General features: G+C 43.5%; 1 protein-coding gene and 2 long non-coding RNA genes across 4 annotated transcripts in view; 2 read left to right on the top strand and 1 right to left on the bottom strand.

Annotated features, from left to right (window-relative positions):
- The first annotated feature begins 148 nt into the window (after window positions 1–148).
- On the top strand, window positions 149–19298 carry RND3 (Rho family GTPase 3). The gene is made up of 5 exons (XM_010950268.3): window positions 149–553; window positions 1038–1125; window positions 12388–12497; window positions 15357–15491; window positions 17289–19298. Exons 1-5 carry the CDS (start codon window positions 404–406, stop codon window positions 17538–17540), a joined length of 735 nt encoding a protein of 244 aa, XP_010948570.1. The 5' UTR covers window positions 149–403; the 3' UTR covers window positions 17541–19298.
- A 17-nt stretch (window positions 19299–19315) lies between these two features.
- LOC105065205 (uncharacterized) overlaps window positions 19316–27611 on the bottom strand; it is a 614873-nt gene continuing 606577 nt past the window's right edge. For both annotated transcript variants that reach the window (XR_012506994.1, XR_012506993.1), the window contains 2 exons: window positions 24131–25835; window positions 19316–19440 (listed from right to left, as the gene is read on the bottom strand). This is a non-coding gene — a long non-coding RNA (uncharacterized LOC105065205). The remainder of the gene's footprint in view (window positions 19441–24130; window positions 25836–27611) is intronic.
- LOC141577702 (uncharacterized) overlaps window positions 25830–27611 on the top strand; it is a 12574-nt gene continuing 10792 nt past the window's right edge. The window contains exon 1 of the long non-coding RNA XR_012506996.1: window positions 25830–27292. This is a non-coding gene — a long non-coding RNA (uncharacterized LOC141577702). The remainder of the gene's footprint in view (window positions 27293–27611) is intronic.

Genomic DNA, 27611 nt, shown 5'->3' with positions numbered 1-27611 from the left:
GATGCCGCACGGTCACCCTAGAGGGCGCACTGTTTACATTTTCTGCAAGTACCAGGACGGCGCTCTCTCCCAGGCTCCATAAAAGGGGAGGAGGCGGATCAGTTTCCTTCTCTCATTGAGAAAGAGGATTGGAAGGCCGAGCGTATAAAGCCGCGAAGAGAGCGTGAAACAAAGCAGTCGGTTCGGAATTGGACTTGGGAGCGCCGTGTGGAGTCAGGCATAAAACTTGTTGGAGGGGAGTAACGCGCCTGCTCCTCTAGCTCTCCTCGTCTGCGCGGCGCTTCAGGGGTTCCCGTCAGCTTTGCGATTTATTTTTTATATCTGCTTTTTGTAGAGAGAGAAATATATATTTTTTTCCTCTTAAGAGAAAATTCCTTTTCCAAGAGAAAATAAGGCAAGATCAATGAAGGAGAGAAGAGCCAGCCAGAAATTATCCAGTAAATCTATCATGGATCCTAATCAGAACGTGAAATGCAAGATAGTAGTGGTGGGAGACAGTCAGTGTGGGAAAACCGCGCTGCTGCACGTCTTCGCCAAAGACTGCTTCCCCGAGGTGAGTGTGGCCGGCCCGGGCTGCGCGGAAAGGGGCGGCCCGCGGGAACCCCCGTCTCGAAGTGGGTTTCCCCTGGCTTTCCCCCTTCACCCCTTTTTCTTTTTCTCAGCCGTCCTTCTTACCCCTTACTACTTTCCCCCTGGTTACACTGCCTGGAAAGGGAAAGTGTGCTGGGAGCGTTCAGGGGTTGGGAAGCGCAGCACATTCTGCTGTTAGCTTCTGAAACTTGTTCGATCATGTGTGCAAGAACCTGGGGTTGGGGGATTTGGATCCTTCCGTCTTGGAGGGTCCGGGTGGGGCAAGGAGGGAGTCGGGTTTCGGAAAGGGTTCGGGTGTTTAGTGTGATATCTGGTGGGTGCGGAATTTTGGTTTTCGTTTTTTAATTGGGGAGTGAGGAGCCGATTTTCAGAGGGTGTTCTGCGGGTGTCGTGCATTTTAAGATAACCTCTTTGCCCTCTTTCCTTCTTCTGTCCATCTTGTGCAGAATTATGTTCCTACGGTGTTTGAGAATTACACGGCCAGTTTTGAAATCGACACACAAAGAATAGAGTTGAGCCTGTGGGACACTTCGGGTAAGGGAGTCATCGGACCGCGTGGCGCTGGGGGCGGGTTTCCAGCCGCACAGGGGTGGGCGGCAGGCCTGGGGACCGCGCGCCTGGCACAATCTCAGCACCGGCCAGTGCGCCACCAGCCCTCTGCGGCCCTGGGTTAACTTTGCCTCTTACAAGCGAGTCTTGCTGTCCCTGCTGGTTGAAAATTTTATCCGTCTGGGTGGGGGTGGGGGACGACATTGGGTCAGGGGATGGCTGTGGGAAGAGAAGGGCTGTGTGCCCGAAGGGTGACCCCGTGGGGGAAAATTCTTGTAGCTGGGTGGCCGGGGAGCGGTTGGCCCGCAGTGCTGTGCCCGAGTCGCCTCGGGGCGGCCAAGGTGGCCAAATGTTGGGGTAATGCGTGCGCCGCCTTGGAACCAGCTGGCTCTCCGCGAGCGCCTCTCCAGGATCTAACCTGCAGTTTGTCGGGTAGGCGGGGACCGCGGCGGAGGTGGTGGGAGGTGGGAGAAAATCCCCGAAGCGACGCAGTTACGTGTGGATGTGGATTCCGCGCTTAAGGGGAGAGTAACGTGAGCGCCGGCAGCCCCGGCAGCCCCGGTACTTGTGACGCCTACAGCCAGGAATGCGCTGGCGGCGCGGGCAGCACCGGGTGGCTGGTAGCGGGGTCTCCTCCGTGCTGCTGGCCGCCCCTGCCGTGACGGTGCCGACCTGCCGAGCCGACCTCCCCCACCCCAGCGACCACTCGGTGTCCCCCGGCCCACGCCATTCTTTCCACCCCTTGCATCACCCTCCCCCAGTCCACAAGCACTGTTCGCCTTTGACCTTCCCGTCCAGTTGAATTATTGGCACGGTGAATTATTTTCAAGGGTCTGGGGTTCAAGGCCGGGTTATCGCCTTCCCACACGCCCACCCACCTGCCTGGCGCACGGGTACCACGCGGAGGTGGAGGCTTCCCCGCGTGGCTGTTAGGGTTCGGGCTGGGTCAGTCGCAGTGAGGGCGGGAGCACCACCTGGATCTCGGGCTGGGACCCAAGAACCTACTGCCCTTGCCTGTGGTGTCCGGCGGCGAAGGAGTGCCGTTTCCAGAAAGGGTGTAGCCTCTGGAGGAGGAGGAGCCTGCGGGGATCCTGGGTGAAGGCACCTGAGCTAAAGTGTGGGGGTTTAGGAGGGAGCTGGGCTGCTGCGGGTGAACCAAGGCAAATCCTGGATGAAACTAGCGAGAAGTGCTCAAGTGCAGGCTCTGCTGTCAGGCGGAGAGGCCCCCGAGGTGAACCTGTGTTCAGCTGGGAGTGGCCTGGTGGAGGTGCTTCGGGGGCTGTTCGAGCTGTCCACAGCCCTTGGCTTTTACCTCCAGATCCCCCGGGGGACGCAGGGGATTAGCGAGCACAAGGAAGAGACTAAACTGACAGGGTCGCCAGAGGCAGTCCCTGCACAAAGGCAGTGAGAAGTCTCGCACGAGCGCCTCTCATGGTTGGTGCCAGATGCTAGGAGAGCTGCAGTAAGATGTGCGAGATTTTGTTTCTCCCTAGAGAGTCAGGCGCTCTTCCTGGAGCCTCGCCAAGGGTAGCAGAACCAGGACCTCACCGTGTTTTGTTCTCAGGATTGCACACAGTCTCAACTCTAGGGCAGGTGGTGATAGGCCGAATTCTAGTGTTTTCTTCTTTCAGTAGTTTCCATCATCAGAACTGTTTCACAGGCTAGTACTTAATGGGCTCTATTTCGCAGATGTATCATGGTATTTGTTATGCCTACTGGGCAGGACAGCTGGTATGGTACCAATAATTAACACTGGTACTCACCCTCCTCCCCCAGCCTCTTTGGACCTAATGCTTGATAAGAATTATTTAGACATGGCCTCTGTGAGTCTGATCCTGTCGTTGATACAAAGCTTTAGATCTTAGCCACAGGTTACCACGGATTTCAGTGTGCAGATCCCCTACCTCCTGAGTCTCATTCCATCATGGAAAAAGAGACTACAGAGCTACATAACGTGCAGAATCTCTCCCAACTGTAGACATCTTGGCTTTAGATCACCAGACAGGCATGTCTTTTTGTTTCCCAGAGTGCTGGTTGGCTTAGCTCTTAGTCCTGGTGGATCTGGCATCCCCTGCTGCAGTTTTCACCACGTACAAAGCACGCCAGGTTCTGAATAAAGCCACTGCTTCCTGGTAGATTTAGGAAGGAGACTCATTTGGGTAGGAAGGGGCAGAGGTGGGCTTATAGGAATGTTGGATTATATACATCCTCTGTCTCTAATTTAAAGAGTCACAAGACCACCAACGGAGATTTTAGATTAGGTTCCCAAAGGGCTAAATTGACCCTTTTTTTTTTTTTTCCCCAGGAGAGAAAGGCACATGTTTTTCAAAGGCTAGAAACAAAATGTGGGCAGTTGGAGGCTATGCTTCACATGTTCAGATAAATATCACTTAAGATATTTTCAAGTATTTAATCCAAACTCTACAGTTTGTAGTCTGCACACATAGCATCATGCCTTGCACACAGTAGTCACCCAATAAAATCTGTTGAATGAACAAATGAATAATCGTATGTGTAGTTTCCAAGGAGATAAGATTCCCTGACGTTTATTACCACTGAATTACCTGTGCACAAAGAATGGCAACTTTATAAACATTGTGTTTCATCAAATTAAAGATAATCTCTTGAAATGAAGTCTGTAGTGAAATAATCGCTTGTATTGTTATGTAATGAAACGAAACCTATGCATATTTAACTAAAACATAAAAATTTGAAAAACATGTGATTAAGAAAATAATCACACTGCAAATTTATCCAGTAATGAAATCTTACTTCACATTTAGATTTAGACTTGTACATAATGGGGAAAAGGCACAAGGGAATTATTTAGAATCCCATTATGTTGTTTGTGAAGTGAAATGTTAATTAAACACAGTCATAAAACCTTGCTTGGATTCTAAGAATAGATTGTTCCCACCAAAAGTGGTTTGTCATTCATGAGTGAACTACATCTAGCAAGGTCCACTGCGTCAGCAACTAGTCATTTTAAGTATCTTGAACATTTCTGCATTTCATCTCAAGCTTTTCATGGCAAATTTCTGAAGAGAATTATTTTTTGACAAATGTTTGACATTTTCTCTGCCGACTAAGACATTTGTTTAGTTCAGGTTGTGGAAATAATTGCATATGCCTGATGCCTCTTGATACATTTTTTTCCCCAACTGCTATCAGTTTAACTCTGGAGAAAAGATCCAAGCCAAGTGTCTGAAGTCCTAAATGTCAGATTTTTTTTTTCCCTTCTAGAACTTTGTGAAAGAGGAAAGGTGAGCCATGGAACTTGTCTTACACAGGGGGAGAGATGGCATCAGCTCTGCCCTTGGATGGCGTTCATGTCCTGTGTAGCCTCCTAGCAGACGTTTAGGAGACGGAAGCTGTTCTGCTCTTACCCATTTCTGCACTTGGACAGCTTCTCATAAGGGATCTCCTTTTCCCCCCAGGAGTCATACAGTTATGCATGGGGAGAACTCTGCCAGTTTGGATGTAGCAAAGAACATCAAGTAGAAGTAGGCTATGTGGGCCTCTGCACCGAAAGAAAAGAAGTATGGTCCTGCCCCTAAGAGTCACATAGTCAGGTAGGGCAGAGAGTGAGAAGGAGGAAACTCTCCCCACAGAAGTGTAGCTCATATTCAACCTATGATGAGCCAGTTTTGTCAGATTCTTGAACCCACGTGCCCTCTTCACCTGGTTGCCGTGGAGTTCCCTTGTCAGGCCCCCCAAGCGCAGATAGATGCTCTAGATCCCCCTCAGGTAGGAAACACCACCTGCCACCCCCAAGGCACTCACCAATTAAAGCAAACACAAATGGCACTTTGCCGGTTGATTTCTTATGGAAAATTATTCCAGTCCCCCTAAAAGGGAACAAAAACTTCTTAGAAATAATAGCACTGTGAATCCTCAAAAGGGAGGGATTTTTAAAGGTACTTCATGATTTCTTGATTTTTGATGAGAAATATTCCCTTTTCATTGATGAGATGAGCCATTTGATTGCAGAAATGCTCCTAATGATTTCACGTTCACTCAGTGAGTTTCTACAAAACAATGGGTAACAGTTTAAACATTTTGAAGTGGAAAATGAGACCAAAGGAGACTTGTGCTTCAGAATATGCCACGTTTGCCAGGCATCCAGACAATCTGTAGCATGAAGCCGGTACCTCCTAATAATAGAAACATCGTCATTGAGGGATCACCGTATCTTTTCCTAAGTGATTTGATTGCATTGTAATTTGAGCACATATGATTTAGGGAGTAATAATTATTCATTTCAGCTCTTAACCAGGGCAGGTTAATGCACATTTTATTTAAGGCATATTATTAGTTTTAAAATACTTAATTCAGCTGCTAATATTCCCCCACAATAACTCTGCTATTGGCTTCTAAACACTCTTTGGAATCCTGTCTTCACACTAGGTTCTTTTAAGTTATGAGCGCTAAAGTTAGCACTTCCTATACTAGTTTTTAGCATTATTAACAGAGAATGTAGTCGGTTTTTTGTTTTTTTTTTTTTAATTTTATACTTCAAGGGAAAGGGAAGAGAGAAGAATCTTCATTACTCACAGCCTGACTTTGAGGACAGTCTCCTCTACAACCGTAAATCTGTCCATATCGTTATATTTGTAGGTTATATATCAGGTGTGAAGAATAGTCTCAGTGACAAGCACTCTTGAAATATTAACAGGGATGGAAATGTTTCAGCAGTGTTGGAGATTAGTGTATAATTAATCCAGAAAAGCAGCATCAAAAGAGACCACTGATCCCTTTTTAGTGATTTAAGATGTAAATTAATACATCAAGGCAAGACACAGAAATGATTGAGACCTTTTTTAGGGCATTCTGTGTGCATGAGCTCTGCTAAATGCTGTGGGAGCAGAGACGGGGTGGTTCAAAGTCTGGCTAGGACAGCTCCTGCCCTCGAGGTACTCACAGTCTAGTGCTTGTTTATAGGAGGGTGAGCCTGGAAGTTCTAAAGCTGGACTCACTTAGCAGCAAGAAGATCCAAAGAATTGTTGAAGGGTGCAGGGCCAGCCCAAGCCGCCTGACTTGAAACTCACTGAAGCCCACCACAACTTCTTCCTCATCTCTAGAAGCTGACACAGTTCTTAAGAACTCTTTACTATTCCCCTCTCGCCGCACTCGAAAACATCTTACGTTGAAGGGCTATCAGGGAAAATGAGATTTTGAAAGTTGAAGAATTCTGACTTTAACCTGGTTAGAGAAAGGGAGAGGGCAAGAATTTACAAAGAAACCAGAGAAATGTGGATGCTTGTGATGGGGGTCCATCAAGGGCCAAATTGCACAAAACCAGTTAGATCACAAGGCAGTAATAAGCCCTAGGGCTTAGAGTTTCGAAGTCAGTTTCAACTGAGTTTTCACTCTGAAACTCTGAGAGAGGTGGGTTAAGGCAAAACAACTCTGAGTTTGGATGGTGATTTGCAATAAGAAATACATAAACTTAGATTTGGAGAATCATCCACTCTATGATGATTTTCATTTAAACCTATAGATCAAAAGGGGAAAAAAAGGATATAAATTATCTTCCTTTCTATATCTGTGTCTAGATCTCTCTTACTCTCTCTCTTTTTAATTCAAACCCCATTTGGTCCTGCGTTTTTTTCCAATCTGCTTTTCTGCTAAGTTGAACATTTCAGTGAGGCATCCAGATTGGTCATTCTGATGCCACCTGAGCTAACCAGATGTTTCCTCATTCATCCAGTTCTTTTGCATGTAGATATGACACCAAGGACCAATAGTGTCTCCAGTTCGCTCCTGGTGCCTGGTGGGCTGTGCCAAATGAATTAGTTGTGTCTCTGCCATTTTCTGATGTTCTTGAAATGTCCTCTCAGTTACTATATATTGGCAACTTTGATCAGAGGACCTCCTTGACAAAACAGAAGTTCACTGACACAGATAAGAGCTAACACAGAAGTCTGACCAGGTGTTGTGCACACTGGTTTTGAAAAATGAGCCTGATGACATAGTGTGTGGCAAGGCAGAGCCACTCACGGGACTCTGCTCCTAGGAATCTGACTCTTAAGTATCATATAAAACACAAACTCTTCAGTCTTATTATTAAATACTAGTGTAATTTTTAGCATTTATACATATCTCCTCTTAGCCCTAAAGTTCTGGGACTTACTAATTCCACTTTAAGTAACTTATTTTGATTCTTCTATTTTTTAGTCAGTAAGATTGGGAGTTTAACCCTGAAGTTTTATTTAAAGCTCAAAAATAGCGATCTTCTTTCTACCTCTTTGACTTTCTAGACTGCTGTGTATCTGCATTGCTCCCAGAAATTGAAAATATTGATTCTGTTCTTACAGCAACACAGAAGAGCCCCCAAATTTTCATAAAATCTGTTAATAATTTCTGTTTATCTGAACCTATAGAGGAAACAAATATAATATCCTTCCTGGGAATACTTGTTGCGCATTTGAGGGCCTGGTACTTGCGCTGACGATGTGGGAAAAGAGTTCAGTAGAGTCTTACACTGAGCTAGAGGCAAAAGTTCTGCCTGGACTTGATTCACATTCTTGAGATGATCGCTGATTTGGTACTTTCGCTCCGAGTAGACATGGCATGAGGAAATGGAATCTCGTAATAATGGGGCAGGTCATACGCTCTCACATGTAAGCCGCTGTTTGGTCCAGATGGTCTCTGGGTGGTCACTAAAAGTTCCAAAAGTTAATGTATTTTCTCTGCCAAAAATAAGCAGTATTCCTGATTTTTGTGTCCTAGGTGGAAATTTCTTATGGGGGGAAGGGAACTTTTTCAATGTAAAGTTCAAGTAAGAGGAGTTACACTTACGAAATATTCAGCTAGAAGAGCTTCCAGTTCTCAGGCTCTGTAAAGCCTGAGAGTGTTTGAACTGGTTTTCCAGAAGCTTCCATAAAGCCTCCCTTTTGGGCATGAATCTTCTGACATGTACGTTTAATTATGGACATATATGGTGTGTTCTATCTTTGTGAAAAGATGACTTATGCAGGCAGGTATGTGTCTGCAGAAGTGGTTTCTGGGTGAGGCACTTTGTGACTCTTCTTGGGCTGGAAAGACTGCTCTCACCCAGAATTAATGATCTTGAAGAGATGGGTACACCTGCAGTTTCGGAAGCCTTTTAGAACTTTGCTGATGTTTGCCAAACTTGAGGAACTCAGAGAACCTCAAACATGCGCTATTCCAGTCTACACCCAAGCAAAGCTTGGTTATTGTGGGGTTTGGGGCATACATTTTGCTTGTGTGGTATAGTTGTTTCTTTACAGCATGGAATTTCTTGAAATTTTCCCTTTGATAGTCTGATCGTTGATGAGAAAAGGGCCTTGGAATGGTGCAGGGTGCTTACAGTTTCATACAGTATAAGGAAGTGCTGCATCTGAGAATTTCCATGTACATGAAGCCTGTTCCACGTGGTGAGAAAGAGGTGAACTTGACAAGCAAAGCTCAGTACTTAGACTAACTGAATTTACCTCTAGAACATTCTTGGGGACTAGAGTATATACTGTATGGATGTCAGTACCTTCTGTGTACCACAGGTTAAGTTCAGTACTTTCCTACATAATAAAAAATTATCCAGTGTTTTTTCTTGCCTTTGCCTTCTGTTTAGTTCTGCAGTTAGTTACCCTGGAAGCATCTCACATGCATCTTTAAAAAAAAAAAATCTGCAGAAGTTGACTTTTCACTGTTTGGCTTAACAGAATGCTTTAAGGCTTTTCCGGAGGGGTGGAGGGGTTGGGGCATGTGTTGTTCCTGCTCCTTGGTTTGCTGTCTGCCTCTTCCTTTGGTGTCACTCCTGCCTGCCCCCATATTGCTTCTCACTTCACTTCACGGGGCATTCCTGGAATTCCTTCATTTTTTCCTGGCTGGGAGTTATCCCATGCATGCCTGCAATTACACCATGCACTCTGCAGCTTTGCTTTTTCTGTCTTGCTTTGTGCAGTAGCTTGGGCTTTACAGGAAAGAATTCCAAGTGCTTAAACACAGAGTAAACACTTGCAAGTTACACGGGATTTTCTTTTTCCCTGAAGGTCTTGCTTAGCGGATGAATTGTCACATCCTTCCTGATAGGACAGTCCTGTTAGAATTCTGTATCAGTTTTGTTTTTTTTTTTAACTATGAAAAAATACGGACCATGAATTTTTCTATTCAAAAAAAGTTTTAACCTTGCACTATCAAAAAATAAAACGAATACGTGGTCTTGTTATTTTTAACGAGAAATTACTCTTGTGGTTAGTGGTTAGACAAATTATGCTTATAACTAATAAATGTGGAGATCAGTTTTATTATACCTTTGGACACTCTTGTTGATCTACAGGCCCTGTTCATTAGCAAAAGTAATAGGACAGATCAAAGCTTCATTCCTAATTAGATCTTGTTAAAGTGCTTAAAAATTACCTCGTTACCTCAACAAGCAAGGTGGTTTATTCCTCATGAACCTTTAAGTATATATATATATATTTTTTACATATGTATTTTCATTCAAAATATTAAACCAAATAAAAGCAAAAGTAGAAGAAACAAATCTTCATAAGAATTTGGTTTTAAGCTGCAAACTCCGTTTCATTTTAAAGTCAGGCCAGTGTCTGCATTTTGCAGCTATTTGGGTATAACCTGTAAGCACAGAAGGCAGCTCGCTTGATCCAGTAAGCAGGAGTCTCCAGCAGTGACAGAGTGTGGAAGACAAAGCCACATCCCCTTTGTGGCCATAAAATGGGTGGGGGAGGGAAACCCAGGACACAAAGGGAGGGAGGGGTATTCTCAGCAGCCACGTGGTGCCTTAAACGTTAAAACCATTCCTCTGGATTTTCCTGGTAGTTCCAGTTTTAATTACTGTATTTTTAGCACCTTTGTAATTCACCAACTGTCTTCCCTTAATTTTATATTTGGAAAAGATGATTTTCACTGTTGTGTAGAGTATTTGAGAGAGATGAGCGGTGAGTGCTTATCGTCATGGAGTCACAGGTTCTGTCCTGAAGGACCAGGGCTCTTGGAGGTGCCTGTCCTCCAAAGTTCAGATATCTGATGGAGACCGGGAAGGATCCACAGCTAGGCAGTTTTCTTCCCTATGGGAGTGATGTCCAAGAAAGGAAATCGCTGAAGCCTAGTTAGGCTCCTGACGATCTGAATTGTTGCAATGCTCTCACTTTATGGATTTGGGGTCAGGTCGTCTGCTGCTCACTTGGAAGAGCAGGGGAAATCCTCGTGTGGTGTCTGGTATTTGGATTTCCACTCTATGATCTGGAGCTTTTCTGACTCCACACCTGGAAAGATTCCCCAGTGTTTATGACAGGCTGTGTCCAAGTTAGACTTTGGACACGGAGACAGAAACTGCAATTGGGCAAGTCTGAACTTCACAGAACAGATAGGAAATGCCTGTGTATCCGTGTGCAGTGATAAGCTGCCTCATTTCTGATACCTCTCAACGATGTCAAAATTAATGAACAATTTGGAAATTTTTTCTTAACCTCAGATTTTTTTTTTTTTTTGGAGTGGCTTGAAAAGGCAGCAGCCTCAGCATGTCATTTTCAGAGACAACCTTATTCTGAGAGGCCTTACTGTTTAAAATGACTTGATTTTTTTTTTTTAAACTTTAAACGCTTTAAGCTTTTGGAAAAAATCTTTCTACTGGCAGTCTCTGCTCTGTCAGGGTCCTGAGTGCACACGAGGGCAGGGGCCGCGTAGCCCAGATTCTGGCTTAGTTTGTTACTTACTCACGCTTAGCTTCCTGATGCCTAGAATGTTTCCTTCTTCCTTGCCCGGTAGACACGCTTGGCTTGAAGTTGTCACTCTCCACCCCTAAAGCAGCTGGTGAAAAGGCCACACGATTCCTGGGGTTGCTTCGTGAATGCCAGGGACCCACATGTGCTGGGACTGGAGGGTAATGCTCCCTAACTACATACAGTAACTTCTACATATCAAGAGCAGCCTCCTGAAAATTTTTGTTTTGATAAAAATGTAGATCATTTGAAAAGCATCTCTCTTTCCCTGACTTTGACTTTTGAGGTTTTGATTTATGAGGGGACAACGTGTCTTTTTTTTTTTTTTTTTTTTTTTGCTAGAAGTGGAAAGTGATGTCAAAATGAAATTGGGTTTCAAAAAGACTGGTGGTTTAGATTTTCTTTCTCTACTATGGAGTCAAATATACATATATCTCTTCCTAGTAAAATGACTTTCATGTTGTGCTTGTGACGTGTCAGCCTACTGAAAATGTGTTTTCAAAAAATACATGGCATTGGCACGCTGCATTTAATCTTATAGTCCCATCATTTTATATAATTGGCCTCATACAGTCGCCCATCCTTTGGGATTATTACAAGAATAGAAGAAATTTCCTGAGCGACTGTAGGGGGTTCTGTGGTTAAATTAATTGGCTGGTAACGTGAACCTTTAGGGAACCCTGGACTTAACATGGGCTAAGATCCTTGGATCCTGCCTTGATGTCGCTCCCGGAGATGGAACCGTGTAGAAAAGTGACACGATCCAATATCCTCGATTGTAACAGGAAGAGAGTCTGTATAGGGTTTGGGATAAGTTTAAGTAAGCAAGCTCAAAGGTCAGGGGCTTCTTTGTCCAGACTTGTAACCTGGAGATGGGGCGGTGCTGGGACGGCTTACGATGGCTCTCTTGGCATAGCTGTACCGACCGTTTCCCTGCCTCCCCCGTCCCCCATCCTACTACAGAGCCATCTTGAATGTGCGCTGTTTCCCAAGAAGTAGGTTCAGTTAACGGTGCCTGCTGCCACTCGGCTTTTAGTAGCAATAGCACAGCCGTGAGCCTGGTTAGGGTTTCTCAGTCCCTTCCTCAGTGCCGGGCACTGCCCAGGTTTGTTGGAGCCCAAGTAGGTACTGTTGTCATCTTCATTTCATGAGTGAAGGATCAGAGGCGCAGAGGCCTGGAGCTGCCTGCCCGACGCCCCCTGTAGTGGTGGAGGTGGATTTGAACTCCAGGCCGTTTGGTTCCTGATGCTTCTGCCCTTCACCCAGGTACCTTCGGGACCTGCTCTTCCCACTGTGCAGGTCTCAGCTTCAGATCCTAGCGCCTCCCCCTGAACTGAAGTCAGATACACGTGAGGCTTCGTTGCCTTTTCATAGACATGAATAGAGTGCTACCACTCAGCTTTCGTTTGCTTTCTTTTATAAGAATTAGAGGAGCCAGGAGCCACGTGACAGTCAGGGAATTTAACTCAAACAGGCAGAGTTCGTACGTGACAGACAAAGGGGATTTTCATCTGAAAACTTGTGCGTCTTTGTTTCTTCTCAGGTTCTCCTTACTATGACAACGTCCGGCCCCTCTCCTACCCAGACTCGGATGCCGTGCTGATTTGCTTTGACATCAGTAGACCAGAGACTCTGGACAGTGTCCTAAAAAAGGCAAGTGCTGGGGAGTGAGGGCCCGGTTCAGTACTGATCCAGACACGGAGTGGAGGACACCTGCGCTTGGCCGGGAGCGCAGACACGCTGGTTATTACCCTGCTGTTTTAAAACACTGAAAAGGGCACTCTCACACCATAATGGGGTTTCCACTCGTAGGGGTCACAAGTTTTGATGATAAACCTGCTTAACGTTTTATTTCCTCTTAAGAAACAAAATACCCTTTCAGAGCCTTTGTGTTTATCCTTTGGGTGGAAACGGTGAAACTAAAAAATAATGATTTTTGATGACGTTAAGTGTGTCTTCCTTTTTTCCTTGCCTTATAGATTGTGCTTTACTTAACAGGGTTACATTTGACCTCAATTCAGGAATTGAAATAAATGCAATAGCTGTTTTAGTAAGAAGCTGTGTTTCAGTGATGTTGTTTGTTAGAAACAGAATGACTGGAGGAGGAATAGGAGTGTGTTTCTAGACAGTAGACCAGGTGAATTGTGATCAGGTGCATGTGAGATACTAATAAACACAGTAGTTGTACACATGTCAGGGATGATAGCACATGGCTGGTGTCTGGAGACAGGTAACTGAGGTGTTCTGGAGGTGGGGAAGGGACCTGAGGAAGCGCTGGATGGAACCCAGGGGAGGTCAGGTGAGAGGGCCCTGGCGCAGGTGGGTCACAGGCCCTGGAGAGGCCAGTGGAGGGAGGCACATCCCTTGGCTTCCGCCAGCCTAGGACTAAGCCCCCACTAGTCAGAGATGGCGTATGCCAGTCCAAGGACCAGCGTGTATTGGCCACTAGCTGTCCCCTCAGTCCTCGCCCGAGTGCCATGGGGCTTCCAAATCAGACCTTCTGTAGAGCGCCCCGTGTTCTCCATAGGCTGAGGCTTAGACAGAGGATGTGCTTGAGGGTAAGGCAGTGTCCTTGTATTTTGTGTGTTTTTATTAGTTTATTTTCCCAAGCATATTTGACTGCCGGTCTTGTGTGTCATTACAAAATTAGGATAGAAAGTGAATCATCCCCCGGTCTCTTTAGTAAACACGACAAACACAGTTAGTTCAATGAAATATGAATTTCTTAGAAGATTAAAGGCTCTTTTTAGCTTTTTAGCTCCTTTCAATTTTGAGTAATGATTGTATCTCACACAAATAATGTGACTGTTTGTCAGATTCTGGCAAGAATACACCTTTTCTGCCTTCAGTGCTTGTGAACAATTGCTAGACATGCAGTGGGGAGGCCAGAGTCATCACACAGCTGAAGAACCACATAGCAACTTGTCTCGTGTTTGTCTTTGGATAAAAGAGATTGCTTATTTACAGGAGTTCTTCCTTGATGTCGTATAGGATTATGCATAATTTATGGTGAAGAGCTTTGCTCCTGTTTTATTTTGCTTTTGTCTTCTAAGACCAAATGACTAGTGACTTTGGCCTTAGAGACATTAATGAGTGTGTTTTACATGCATATGAAGTTTAAGTCTCTTGATGACCCCTGCTGTGCTTAGTCTTGATTAATTGACTCCTTTAAGTCCTTGAATATCAAAGAGGTGAGAGTGACTTCGAGCTGGAGAGATCTTACTTACTCTCTTTTTTGATTCACCTTCCAGTTCTTTCTCCAGTACCATCCAGCACATGGTAGATGCCTCTAAATAAGGCTGGGAGAAAGGAAGGAAAGACAGAAGGAGGGAAGGGAAAGAGGGAGGGAGGGAGGAGTTGGTAGATAAAAGAGGCTCTTGTGGAAAGTATGTATTACTCCCTTCAGTCCCCTGGGGTACTTTGGACTAGAGTTCATCGCCCACAGTGTACTTCTAGGTCTGGAGATGTCTCCTAGAGGTCTTTTAAATTACTCCTGCGGGATATCCCTTTTATCTAGCATTATACACATGACGTCATCACTCCTCTTGTGAATTCCTTTTTGGAAGACACAGCCATCTTCATCATCTATTTGGGAGAGCACTTCATACATACGTGTGAATGTGGGCGGTATTTGTGAATGAGCACAGATTCCCAACCTCAGTCCCTCTGCTCTCTCCTCCGCAAGAGCCTGAGCTGTCCTGTGGACACTTTGAACTCCTGACTCCTGTCCTGATGGTCATCTCAGGCTTGAGGAAGTGAAATCACAAAAAATCATCCATTTGCTTTTGTAGGGGAAGTTCCCTGCCAGGCATTTCCGGAAGTTCTGAGAATTTTGTTGGGTCATGGAACAGCTAGGCAAAGTAGACTAAATTGGGAACTTGTGTAACTTAAAACTAACTCAAGGGCATATGAACCACAGGACCAGATGCCTCCTTGATAACCCGAAATGGACCTTTGTTGATTCATCCACTCCAATGGAAGCTCCTTAAAGTCAGGCCATTCTGTCTGACTAGCTCTATCTCTAGAGTCTGCTCAGTCTTTTTTGATGGGATCAGCGAAGGCATACCTGTGCTTGTGTTGACCCTGCCTTATTCCCAGCCTTCCATGCTGGGAAGTACCAGCTCAACATATCTGAGGGTGTAGTCACTTGTTTGAATATGTCATTATTCTTAAGGCACTTTTGTCTTTCAGAGATACCCCAGTAATTAAGAAATCGCCTTAGCTACCTTCTGACAACACCCAACAAGTCTCTAAAAGTAGGGTTACGGAGATGGTGAGTCACAGAGAGGGAGCGTAGACAATAATACAGTTTGCTAGTGGATCCACTTTAAAAAGTAGTAAAATTTGATACCTACTTAGAAGATAAACACAGGTTTGCTTCTTCATCTAAAGTGACACTTTAATTTAAATGTCCTTTTTCAGTCCCGTTTCCAGTGCCTGCCAGTGGAGAAATTGTTGCCCATCGTCTGGGTGCCAGCACTTGGTTAATCTCTCATCTTTTCTCCCTCACAGTGGAAAGGTGAAATCCAGGAGTTTTGTCCCAACACCAAAATGCTCTTGGTCGGGTGCAAATCTGATCTTCGGACAGATGTCAGTACTTTGGTAGAGCTCTCAAACCACCGGCAGACGCCGGTGTCCTATGACCAGGTATGTACATAGTCAGTGCACGCATGTGGATTTTAAAGACTGACAGAAATGAAACACCACTCATAATAAATAAAATAAAAATTAGCTGCTTTTCTAAAGTCTTACCCAGTGGTTAACCCCAGGTGCGAGCCCCTTTCCCAAGATGTAGGGTGAATGCCATGTGTCCAGAGCGTGACCGACTGTCAACACAGATGAAAGGGCTGGCGTTTTTGTGCCCCTGTGTTCACAGCAAGCATCCAAGCCCCTGCCTGGTGACCCACTGCTCAGGTTAATGTCAGAACTACCGGGTGAGCACCAAAGTGATCTAGGACGAGATTTGGCTGCAATTATGATGATACTTTGATTCTGGACTGTCTCAAAAAGCTTTCCAATATTTACTTAGCAGTTGACTGTGTAAGGATTTGTATGTGAGACCAGTTTGGAAAAAAAATCTTTTAGGGTGGAAGGTATAGCTCAGTGGTAGAGCGCATGCTTAGCATTCACGAGGTCCTGGGTTCAATCCTCAGTACCTCTACTAACAAACAAAAAATTAAAAATCTTTTAAAATGTGAAACGCTCTGTCATTCAGTGGGGGAATCATGTGATACTTGATGACTTGAGCACACGAACAGTGGCTCATATTCAACTCTTGGTAATATCTTTGCAAGTCTCACTGGGTTTAAAGTTAAATAGATTTAGGAGAGAATGTGGTCAAAATGAGTAATACTCTTAAAGAGAGTTAATCTTATTTTACACTCAGCAGCGCAATAAAATACTAACAAAGGCCGCTGTCAGTCAAGTAGAGCACTCCGTAAAACTGTCTTTTAGAGAATCATCATTTCTATAGGCATTTCCCCCAAGTATTTAGAAAGGAGAATTAGTTTCAGAAGTTTCATTCTCTTAAAAGTTACAACCAGATTCTAAAGAAAGTTTCGTGTTGAAATAGCTAGAATTTTATTTAATATTCATCATTTTAAATACTGTGGTCTTCTTTGTCCTGCATTTCCAATTAACACAAATCTGATTATTTAAGTAAGTCTTTTTGATGCACATGTGCTTATTATTTATTGTGCACACTGGTTGTCTGGTCCACATTTAGCAACAACATGTTTTATGTTTCCTAAGTTATAGATGTTATAACAGTATTATTCCTTTCTTTAATTTATTTTGGCCCTAAGACATAATCATATGTTTCAGAACAGAGTCTAAATTCTCTTGCCCCTATTTTTTGTACAGCCTGTTAACTAATCTTGAGTGCCAGTTACACTCGAAAAGAAATTGAGTGTCCCATGTGGTGCTGGAACAAGTTCCAGGGACCAGATCATATTTCATTCATGATCTTCAGGTTTCTTACTTTGCCAATAGTAAGAGTCTCTGGGTAATTCTCTACTTAGTTGTGACCTGGAAGACCCGAGTATCTAGTTACCCTCCGTTACGGTCAGCAGTAAAGATGAATCACCTCCTTAGAGCCTCCTACTTGCTGGAATCACCTTATCCTATTTGATGATCCAGGCCCTCGTTTATCAATGACCCAGTGACATTAGATCCGCCTTTAGCACCGCCGGGAAGTCAAGCAGTGTCTACTGAGGGATGAAAATTGAACATCTTAGAACTGAGTCTTGACTGCAAATATTTATGAAGTAATAAACAAGGCAGTTCAAATTTTAAAATGGGTCTTTTTGCGTCGATACTGGGAAAAGTCAGTTAATGTGTTAGAAACAGTTTGCAATGCATTATTATTTTGTGGTGTTCCAAGAGACTTCAGAACTTTTCCCCAAAGCTTATTGCTGATCCCAGTCCCTTCTTTTTGCTTCTCAGGGGGCAAATATGGCCAAACAGATCGGAGCAGCGACTTATATCGAATGCTCAGCTTTACAGTCAGAAAATAGCGTCAGAGACATTTTTCACGTTGCCACCTTGGCATGTGTAAACAAGACAAATAAAAACGTTAAGCGGAACAAATCGCAGAGGGCGACAAAGCGGATTTCACACATGCCCAGCAGACCAGAACTCTCGGCAGTTGCTACAGACTTACGGAAGGACAAAGCCAAGAGTTGCACTGTGATGTGACTCTCTGCTTATCTTTAGTGAGGACAAGGAAATCTAGTATAAAAAACACCAACAGCAAAACAAAAGGGTGAAGTCTGAACAAAGTGCACAGCAAAGTCACGTCTTCTGGAGGCTTAGGAGGCATTTGGGAGGATGCTCATCTTTTTGGAATCCTGTCCTTAGGTTCGGCGTGTAGATCAAGCAGTGGGAAGTGAAGAGTTTTGAAGTGTGACTTGAAAAATATGCCAAAAGAGAGAGATTCATTTGGGCTAGAGGTTGAGGAGGAGGAAAGCGAGTACCTCCAAGAAGAAAAATCAAGCTCTGAATGGTGCTTGAATTTTTGTTTTCTTTATTCCAATCTATTCGTGGATCTCTACTTTGATTTAATTTTTACGTGTTTTAATCTCCTTTACAAAAAAGTATATATTAATACACCGTCCTCAGTGGGGAACTGGCACTGTGACCTTAGCGTTTAGTTTTCTAGAGGATGTGATCTAATTTCCTCCTATCTCATCATTAAAATGGAAATTGTATCAGGACCCATGGGATATCCAGAGGAAAAGTTGGTGAGGCGTTGAAATCTTGCCGTCCTGAAGATAGCTGAGCAAGATGGTTCTCAAGAAAGGCTTTTGCAGTCTTGCAAGATATGCAGACCAGCACTACAGAGATCGAATAGGTCAACTAGAATAAAAAAGTGTCCGTTTTTATTCAGTCTGATGGTTCTGTTCATCCTTGTGATTGTCATTAAAAAGTGGTAAATTGCTCAATGTGATATTTTTGTGTGCTGTTTAGAAAAGAGGGTGTGTGATTTTTTTGCCATCGGTGATAAAAATGCAAAGTCAGATAAAAGGTGTCTTGGTTTGACTTCATAGTGATCCAAGAGGGAAAAATGTAGGTACTGTTTTCACCTGGAGAGAGAACGGATGAAGGAATAGTTGCAGAAAGCACAGTTTATGAGTTAAGCTGTCTGGAATTAAGTTACCAAAAATACAAAGCAGGAGGCCTATTTGGGGATGAAGCTCCGAAGTTGACAGCATCTGATGATCGGTTGGTTTATTTCACTTTCTTTCAATGAACGTGGTAAGAGAAGGACCCTCTTACCCAGGCTCTCCAGAATCCTTAGAGGAAGGTGTTAGCCCTGACTCTACACTAGGGCATTGCTGGAGAGTGCTAACCTCACTTAACCAGATTCCGCCAAGACCCATGTTCAATACTTGATCGCTGTTGTTACATAGCATAGTCAGCATTAAAAGAGTTTACAGATATTTTTTGACCAGTTACTTTTAGAGCTTCTTTCAGAGAAGGAACCAGATCTGACCTTTTTATTGTTGGCGCTTGTTGAAAACGAGCTTTCTTTCCAATGATAAAGCTTCATTTTTGAAGTGTTGAAGCTGTGCTCCCATTCAGTTGTGGCAGGAGAGGAGATTAAGGTAATTACAATGCTCAGTTCTGTGTCTTACAAGCACTTTGTTTTGTCTCTGCAAGAAAATACCATTCCGGTCATTTCCCACGAAATACAGACGTTTTACTGACATAATACGCTTTGATTGATGCAGCATTATGCTTTGGGCAGTATTACGAACTAGCTGGCAAGTGCTTTCTGTATTTAAATATTGTAAAAAAAAATAAGTTATAACTGTTATAAAGCAGAACTTTTGTTGCAGTTTTTAAAATGTTGAAGTCACTTTGTATGTTTGTTTGGTCAATGTTTCTGCAGTATTTATTAAAACATGCTTTTTTTCCCCTTCAAATAAAAAAGTAACCACGTCTTTGTCTAAATGTGAGCTGCTTTTTATTACCTACTTCCTGATTTAGCTGTTTAGTGTTGTTCTTCCACAGAGATGATTATAGAATTTGGCCAAACATTTCCTGAATGAGTAGACTTTGGAATTTTCTGATTCTTGGCAGTAATCGTAGTTTCCTGGGGGAAGACAAATCCACAAATGTAAAAGATTTTCATGATGATTTCAGATCCGAAGAAGGAAATGGATCGTAATTAGACTAAGTGTGACTTGATCAGAAGCAACAAGAGCCACAACATTGCCGAGGGTTAATTGTAGAAAATGTGGAAATTTCGCTCAGCACTTAAGCAGTAAAACACCCTGATGCAGTCTCAGGTCAGGGGGTTAATTCTGGTGATGAGCCTCGTGTGCCTTCCAGCTCCGAGCTCCCACCTCAGTTCCTAACCCAGCCACTCACCTTGCAGTCTTATCACAGAGACCAGTTATAAGGATGACCCTAGACCTTAGTTGTTGCAATAATTAAGGGAAAGCAACAACAAAAAGGAAGACAATAATGGGCTTGTTTATGGTAACAGCATCTCCAAGTAAAACAGGACAACATGCTACAGGCTTCCCCAGTGACCTAAAAGATAAAAAGAAAGCAAGGACTAGCTTAGGATCAAGACGGGCCTGGGTCCCCATAAAACCAGTCTTTAGCTGAGACTCATACACGTAAGTTTTACATAAATGTCCAAAGATAGTCCATGTGGGACATTAGAACTCAGCTATTTCTTCACAGCTGAGTCACTTCATATAAAAACTGCATCCTTGAGGGGGGGATGGTAATACCTCAGTGGTAGATAGAGCACATGCTTGGCATGCACCAGGTCCTGGGTTCAATCCCCAGTACATCCATTAAAAAAAACAAAAAAACCCTACATCCTTGTGCCTTTTTTAAAAATGGCTTTAGTAATCTGAGGTCTAGTTACTTGCTTGTGAATAATTCTCAGAAGCACAAAGCAGAGGGAAAACCAAGCATCTAGCAAGACTAAACAAACTGAAGAGCATTGACATTACCAGATAGCCTTATAAAAAATTTTTAGAAATCCAGAATTACCAAAAATCTTTGTAACTCATTCTTGTCAGCATGCAGTCAAGGAAATAAAAGTACTTTCCTAATCCTTGACGTTGAGTAACTTCTAGGCGTAACATCTAAATCAGGCTTGCAAGAAACTCGTTTCTCAACAATGACTGACACAGGGAGAAAAAAAAAAAAAGCAACAGCTGAGGTTCTGCTGACCTCGGCAGTATTTTATAGGTTGTACAGTAATGTTCCCTCCGGTGAATTGTTCTTTTTCAGTGGCTTTAATTTGTGAAGCTAAAAGGAAAAAAGTTTGTTTTCAGCCCGAGGCGTGTCTGCCTTCCTTTTCTCCTCTGACTTTTTGCTTCAGCAAACATTTATTGTAAGTGCTCTGTGAACATTCCTTTCTATTGATTAATGATCATGATGAATGCCTCTTTAAATACTAAAAGGTGATTTTCAAACTCTAAGACTTTAATTGTGTCTCACTTCTATTAATCTTTTCCAAAAATAGGAATAGTTGCTTAGAAGATTCTAGTCTTACGGGGAAACGCCAATTTAGAAATAACCCAAGGAATTATTTTTTTATGAGAAGGAATAAGAAAAGAATCCCCTCAGCCCCTAAGACTCCTGAGACTCTTAAAGCTCCAAGTAAATTTTGATGGATTATTTTGACATTAGCATTCCGCTCTAAATCTCCTAGTTTTTATTTTTGTCCTTCCATTGACCACATATTTATTGAGTGCCTACTATATGCCTGCCACTTTTCTAGAGTTGGCACATAATTATGAGCAAAACCAAATCTCTGTCCCAGGGAGCTGATAATCTAGTAGAGGGAGACAGTCAAACAAACCAGAATGCACCGTGTCCAGGTGTGACCTCCATGACATTAACTGAGTCCTGGATCCCAGCTGGTGGTAAACATTCCAGTATGTAGCCAGGTAGACCAGTGTGGTAGCCCCATGTTACACCATGTTTATAACACTATGATATGAGAGTGCAAGCGGAATTTTCAAGTGCATTCTAATGGCTAAGGTCTGTTTATGGTGACTGTGGAAGAGCAATGTGAATGATGGTTGCCAGTCATCAATGTAGAATTTGTGTAAGGATCTTATATACTTGTGGTTGATCAGAAGTCCAGTAGGGGAAATACTCCTCCACAGCTGAATGTGAATGATCCTGTCTGTTTTAAAGTGTGTGTGCATTGCCATAGAGTTGTTTTTGTTTTTTTTTTTTTCTGTGAAAGCTTTCATTGCTGAACATACTGGAAAAGTAAAAATGAAATAAAGTTTGAAATAAATGAAATACAATTCAATTATAAAATGAAATTAACTCTTAGGAGATTACAAAAACATTGGAGGTAATTTTATTAGCACTTTGGGTGAAGATAAAGGACCCGTTATTTATTTAATGTTGAAAATATATATTTAGTGGGAGTCTAAAAGATCTTTTAAAAAGCATTCACTAACAGTGAATTCCAAGGCTCTTTGTCTCTGCTCCTCCTGGGAATACCGATTCTAATGAAAAAATTATAATAAATCTTAACACAAGAATTTGCAAGATTGGCAAAGCCAATTCAGTCTTGGGGATTTTTCTTTCAAGTTTTGTTTCTTTTGAAGGGAGACATTAGTGCCTTTCTTGTATGAACCCTGAGGTACTGACAGTGGGCCTCCATTTGAAAACAAGATTTAAATGGCGTCCACCATAAGAAATGAAAACTCGGTAAGCATATGGTCAACCCCACCATCAAAGTAATAGTTAACCCAGAAATTGCACAAATTATGTGCCCGGTACAGTTCTAAATGGTTTATATAGCAATTCATTTCGTCACCACAAATACACTCAGAAAGTTAAGTGCCATCAAGTTCCCTCTTTTACAGATGAGGAGCCAGGAATTCTCCTGAAGGCCACGTGGAAGAGCAGGAATAGAACTCAGGCAGGGCCGTCTGGCTCTGCACCACCGTGTGCTTCACCAGGACACCATCTAGCCGTTGACAAATCCATCACGTGTACAGGGTGGTGTCCCAGGTGCGTGAAAGCTGACCAGCACGGCCATACATCCGCTCACTGAGCCTGATGTGACCACACCCACCCCGTCTCCCCAGGTCTGCACCCTCACCAGTCCCTCCCAGGATTCCAACTACCTCCTGACTCCCTCACGCCCTCTCCCCTCTTTTCTCGCTGAATTCACTTCTGTGTCTGCCCTGCTTCTTGGATGATGAGAGCATTCTGAGGAGACAACAAAAGGACATCTTAGACTGCTCAGGCTGCCGTAACAAAATACTCGAACGGGTGGCTTAGATAACAGATGTTTATTTCTCACAGTTCTGAAGGATGGAAGTCCAAGGTCAAGGTGCCAGCCCACCCAGTTCCTGGTGAGAGCTCTCTTCATGGATTGCAGACAGCCTCCTTCTCACTGTGTCCTCACATGGCCTTTTCTCAGTGTGTGTGAGGCGAGGGAGAGAGACTGAGAGCCTCCTTTCCGTATAAGGACACCAATTCTACTGAATTAGGGCCCAGCACTTAGGACCTCATTTTCTTTATTACCTCTTAGAAGTCCTGTCTCCAAATACAGTCACACTGGGGGTTGGAGTGTCAGCATATGAATTTGGGGGCACACGATTCAGTCCACAGAAGGACCCGTGGATGGCTGACACACGTGGCCTTCCACAATCCAAGGCTTCTCAAACTGTATTAGAACCCACAGGCCTCATAGCCATAGTTTTAGACTCCTTCAGCTTCAACCTAAAATGCATGCTGTAGATGCCAGCATTAAATTTAATAAACTTCGGAGTAGAAAAAAGATTTGACACTCTAACTCTGGGTGACAACTTGGTTGTCTAATTGCTTTCTGGGTGGGACAGATATAAATGACAGGATAAATGATGATGAAAGGCCATCAGCTACATTAACCACGTTCTCCTGATTGCAGGGTCCTTATTTTGAGGAAGCCAGTTAGAGGGAAAAGCTGCTTTATTTACTTTTTGTTTCCTAAGGGTGCATGGCCAGTACATTGCTGTTTAAGGGTGTTGAAGAATAGCTAAGAGTTACTTTCCTTAGCAGGGGCCGATGCAGAGTACATGTGTCCATTTGCAATGTCCTCACCCCAGCTCTATCCAGACCCAATACTTTGCCCCCTTCCCCACTGCACAGATCTCTACCCCCAGGAAAACAGCCCTGTAGGTGAACACTCCAGAACATTCTTATTTCATTTAGCTGTAATGCACAGCTAATGTACAGATGACCCTTGAACAACCTGGCTTTGAAATGCACGGGTCTACTTAGAAGCCAATTTTTGTCAGTAGTAAACGCTACATTACTATACAATCTACGGTTGGTTGGCTCTAAGGATGTGGAACCACCGATTCAGGGGAACTGTGGATAGCGAGGGCCAACTGTAACTTATATTCGGATTTTCAACTGCACCAGGGGTGGGCACTGCAACCTCCGTGTTGTTCAAAGGCCAATTGTATTATTAGTACAATATATAATACGATATTATCCTCATTATTATTTTAAATCCTCCCAGTTTTCCAGTCTTCCACATAGTGTGGAGGGGAAGCTGTATGTGGCAAATCACCGGACAGAGGAGACTCCTCCATTCCTTAAGGCAACTGGTGACTTGTTAAACTCGTTAGGTTCCTTTCAGCTCCTGGCACACACTTCCTCCCTCTTTTCTCACTGCCAGTTCATGTACTTAGCTGTATAATTTCCCTTTCTGCTTTCTTTGCACATGATTTCCATGAACATGACTCTTCCTACAAAACTGGAGCATAATGAAATAAAGAGAGCAAGTAAACACAACTCACCTCCTAATCTCCAGTAACTGTGAATGTTCCTTACATGGTCCTTTATCAAAGAGACTTGGCATTTGTGATCAGTTAAAGATCTCGAGATGGAGAGATGATTCTAGATTGTCCAGGTGGGCCCCATGTAATCACACGTCCTTGTAAGAGGGACAGAGGAGGACGTGGAGTCAGACACCAGCAACGTGATGAGAGCCTCGGCACAGAGACAGAAAAAGCTGCAGATGCTGTGCTGCTGGCCTTGAAGACAGAGGAAGGGGGCCATTGGCCAAAGGGTGGAATTGGCCTCTAGAAGCTGGAAAGGTCATGGAAAGGGGTTCTCCCCTCAGGCCTCTAGGAGGAATAAAGCCCTGAAAACCTATTTTAGACTTCTCACCTCGAGAACTATATGATATTAAATCTATGTTGTTTAAGGTATTAAATCAGTGGTAATTGGTTCTAGATGCAATAGGAAACTAACACAGGTATGCTAAACAAAATCTTTCTCTTCCTTCGCCCGTTAAATCTGGCCCCTTTAGATTATGAGGTGATGGCCTTTGCTCATAAAGTTGCTACCACAGACCCAAGCTGCTCTTTTTAAGAAGTACCTACCTGCCATTCCTAGTGAGCATCAGAAATCTCCACTCTCTCGTCACTCAGTGCCCCCCAAAGTTCCTGGACTAGCATCTCGCCCCACTGGCCTCTCTGTGGACAGTCTTAGTAAATGGTCTCTCTACCCTCTCTTGAGCCCTTCTGGAGAGATGATATTTATAGGTCCTGATCCTGGAAGTCATAGAGAATTTGAGGGAAAATAGTCAGTGTTCTGTGATAAAATCAATCTGCAAAACTTTTCAGTCAGCATCTGCTGTGGGCATGTGGAGAAGCAAAAGGGCGAACACCAGATTCAAACAACGTAGGTGAAGTTTAATCTGGACATACGCAGATAAAGTGTCATGAGGCAGTGAATGCTCGGGGATAAATGGGCAATCAGACAGAACAAAAAAATACTATGGCCAAAGAAAAGTTTTATAAGTTTTCTTAGAAGTATAGAAATTTTATAGGGTAAAGGGATACCAAAAGTTAGCTATTCAGGAGTTTCTTAACCTTTTTTTAAAAGTTATTTTTCTTGAAAAAAAAACTTGATGAAAGCTATAAACCCTCTTTCTCAAAAAAAAAAAAAGAAAAAAAAAAAAAAAAAACACCCACATAAGAGCAGATAGCCATATAACCCTCACACGTTGCTCACAATCTCAGGGAGTCTGCAGGCTTGCCATGGCATCCACACATGAATCTGCGCTCTCCAGGCTAGAACGTCCTGTGTCCAGCTCCTCTGGTTTAGAAAGGAGAGAAATGGAAGCCCAGCAACGTTCAGGGGAAGACTAATGGCAGAGAGGAGTGGGCCTCCTGGGTGGCTGTCCTCCCAGACCTCGAGCTGGAGCGGCTACAGCACAAGGAGGTCCAGTCCGTGTGTCTCTCCCATTTGATGGAATCAGACTCCAGGGTTTCTTCCACATCCAGATGTGGCACTGCTGGCAAGTGCGGCAGAACTTTTCTGAGTGTGAAAAATAATACAATGGAAATCACTGTTTAAGTGATGCCCTTTGCTTTTGTGGACTGAGTTACTGATGTAGTCAGCAAATATTTTCGAGTACTTTCCACATGTCAGCCACTGTGTTCTGTGCTGGGCACAGAGAAGGATGAATTAGACCTTGTCCTTATGAATGCCAGCCTAATGGGTGAGAGAGGCAAAGACAAACAAAATCACAATTCAGAGTGGCAAGTAACGTTGGGGGAATAAACAGCCCTCTCCTCCCTCTGTTATATTATTATGGAAGTATTCAGCTGCTGTCCTAAATCTCAAAGGAGCCTGAGAAGTATTAGAGGACAAAAAAAGAAGCGATCAAATTGCAAACGGTTGCTATTTTTTCCCTCTGTAACTCTAGGGAGAACAATGGCCAGTCTAATTCTGTCCGTGAAAGCAATGTGTTTCTTTGTTCTCCAAATGCAAACTCCTATTTTTCCTGAGATTAAAAGGGAGAAGGCTCAGGTGTTCTCCTGAGCTCATGTACAGAAACTGGATGGTGTTACTTTTCGTAATCAATAATGAAAGCAGTGACATGTTTTCTTAATAAAGACATAAGCACTATGGTGTGAGTGCGTTTCCGGACAAAGATGCTGATATATATGCAGGACCAATGAACTTCAAGAGCAAAAGAGCAGTGACAGCTGAGCTGTTAAGTCCATAACGGGGGATAATGAGATTGACGTCTTTCCATCTCACACCAAGTCATTTTTCTGTGTGAGACTCTCAAAATGCCCATCCCAGGATCTGTTAAACCCACTTTAGGCAGGAGTTACTCATCCTCTCTACAGCTTTAAACACAAGATAGTGGGAAGCACCTTTAGTGTTGACTTAATTATAAAGAAATGGGTGTCCAGAGAAAAAGGAGTAGGTTGCCTCTGTTCTGAAAGAATCATCTAGGTTTATGGAAGTAAGTCATCCAGCCGCATGGGTCGGGATGTGCTTGGCAAAGCAAGATGCAAAAAGGAAGCTGTCGGCCAAGAGGGACAAGAACTTGTCAGGTGGCCCTGTCATATCATGGCTGCTTTTGTCACTGCCTGACGTCCTGCCAAGGTGGGAAGAAAATAGCTCTCTGGATAGAATGTTGCCAGTCTCCTTGGCATGTCTTGACATCATTCAAGAGAAAAATTGGGTTAGGTTTCCATTTCCCTAATGACACAGAGCAGATTGGCGAAAGGTTGGTTGGGGGGTATCCGCAGCTCATGAGAGACCACAGGCAGAGTAGTCACAAGAAGCTTCCAGACAGCAGACCTCGGATCCCCGCATTCTGTATGTGCCCCTCCCTTCGGTGCTGCCCACAATTAGATGTTGATAAAATCTTTTAGATGATAATTTAAATAGGGGTCTATTCTAGCCAAACTACCCTAAAATTATCAATGGACTTGTTTCTCATAAAACTGGGATAGGAGAAAGTATCGTTTTAATTCCTTTTTCTTGCTATTAAGTCTAGTTCAATGGAGAGCAAAGGAAGTGACAGGAGAAGATGGAATGAACAGAATACAATGCCTGCCACCCTCCCAGGTGGAAAAACTGAAGTCAGCTTGAAACTGTGGCTTTCCACTACTTTTACGACCATGTTCTCCCGTCTTTACCTGGTTTATAAGGTCTGGCCCTCTCTGCTCCTTGTTCCCCAGTTGATGCTCATCTCTCAGCACATTTTCTCTCCTCCTGGGCACTGGTTCCCTCCCCTCCCATCACCTGCCCCAGCCTTAAGGAGCATCTTTAAATTCTCCTAAATCAATGACTGATGCTCACAGGCCGTGAACCATGTGATCCTCCACATGGTGCCTCCAAATTGGTCATAACCTGATCCCAGAGCTTATAGACAAGTATTCTATAAGGAAATTATTTCTATGATAGTACATATGTAAGATAAGCATTTTCCCCTCCCACATAAAATAGTAAATTATTAATGTGTGTTCT

Source organism: Camelus bactrianus, chromosome 5 (genome assembly GCF_048773025.1).
Source record: "Camelus bactrianus isolate YW-2024 breed Bactrian camel chromosome 5, ASM4877302v1, whole genome shotgun sequence".
Lineage (NCBI taxonomy): Eukaryota > Metazoa > Chordata > Mammalia > Artiodactyla > Camelidae > Camelus > Camelus bactrianus.
This window is presented reverse-complemented; position numbering and strand designations above follow the sequence as displayed.

What these genes read in the sequence shown, in the direction of transcription:
- RND3 (XM_010950268.3), top strand. Translation starts at nt 404, where the DNA reads ATGAAGGAGAGAAGAGCCAGCCAGAAATTATCCAGTAAATCTATCATG. An exon ending in TGGACAGTGTCCTAAAAAAG is followed by an intron (nt 12,498 to 15,356) that starts GCAAGTGCTGGG and finishes TCTCCCTCACAG; the next exon opens with TGGAAAGGTGAAATCCAGGA. An exon ending in CGCCGGTGTCCTATGACCAG is followed by an intron (nt 15,492 to 17,288) that starts GTATGTACATAG and finishes TTTGCTTCTCAG; the next exon opens with GGGGCAAATATGGCCAAACA.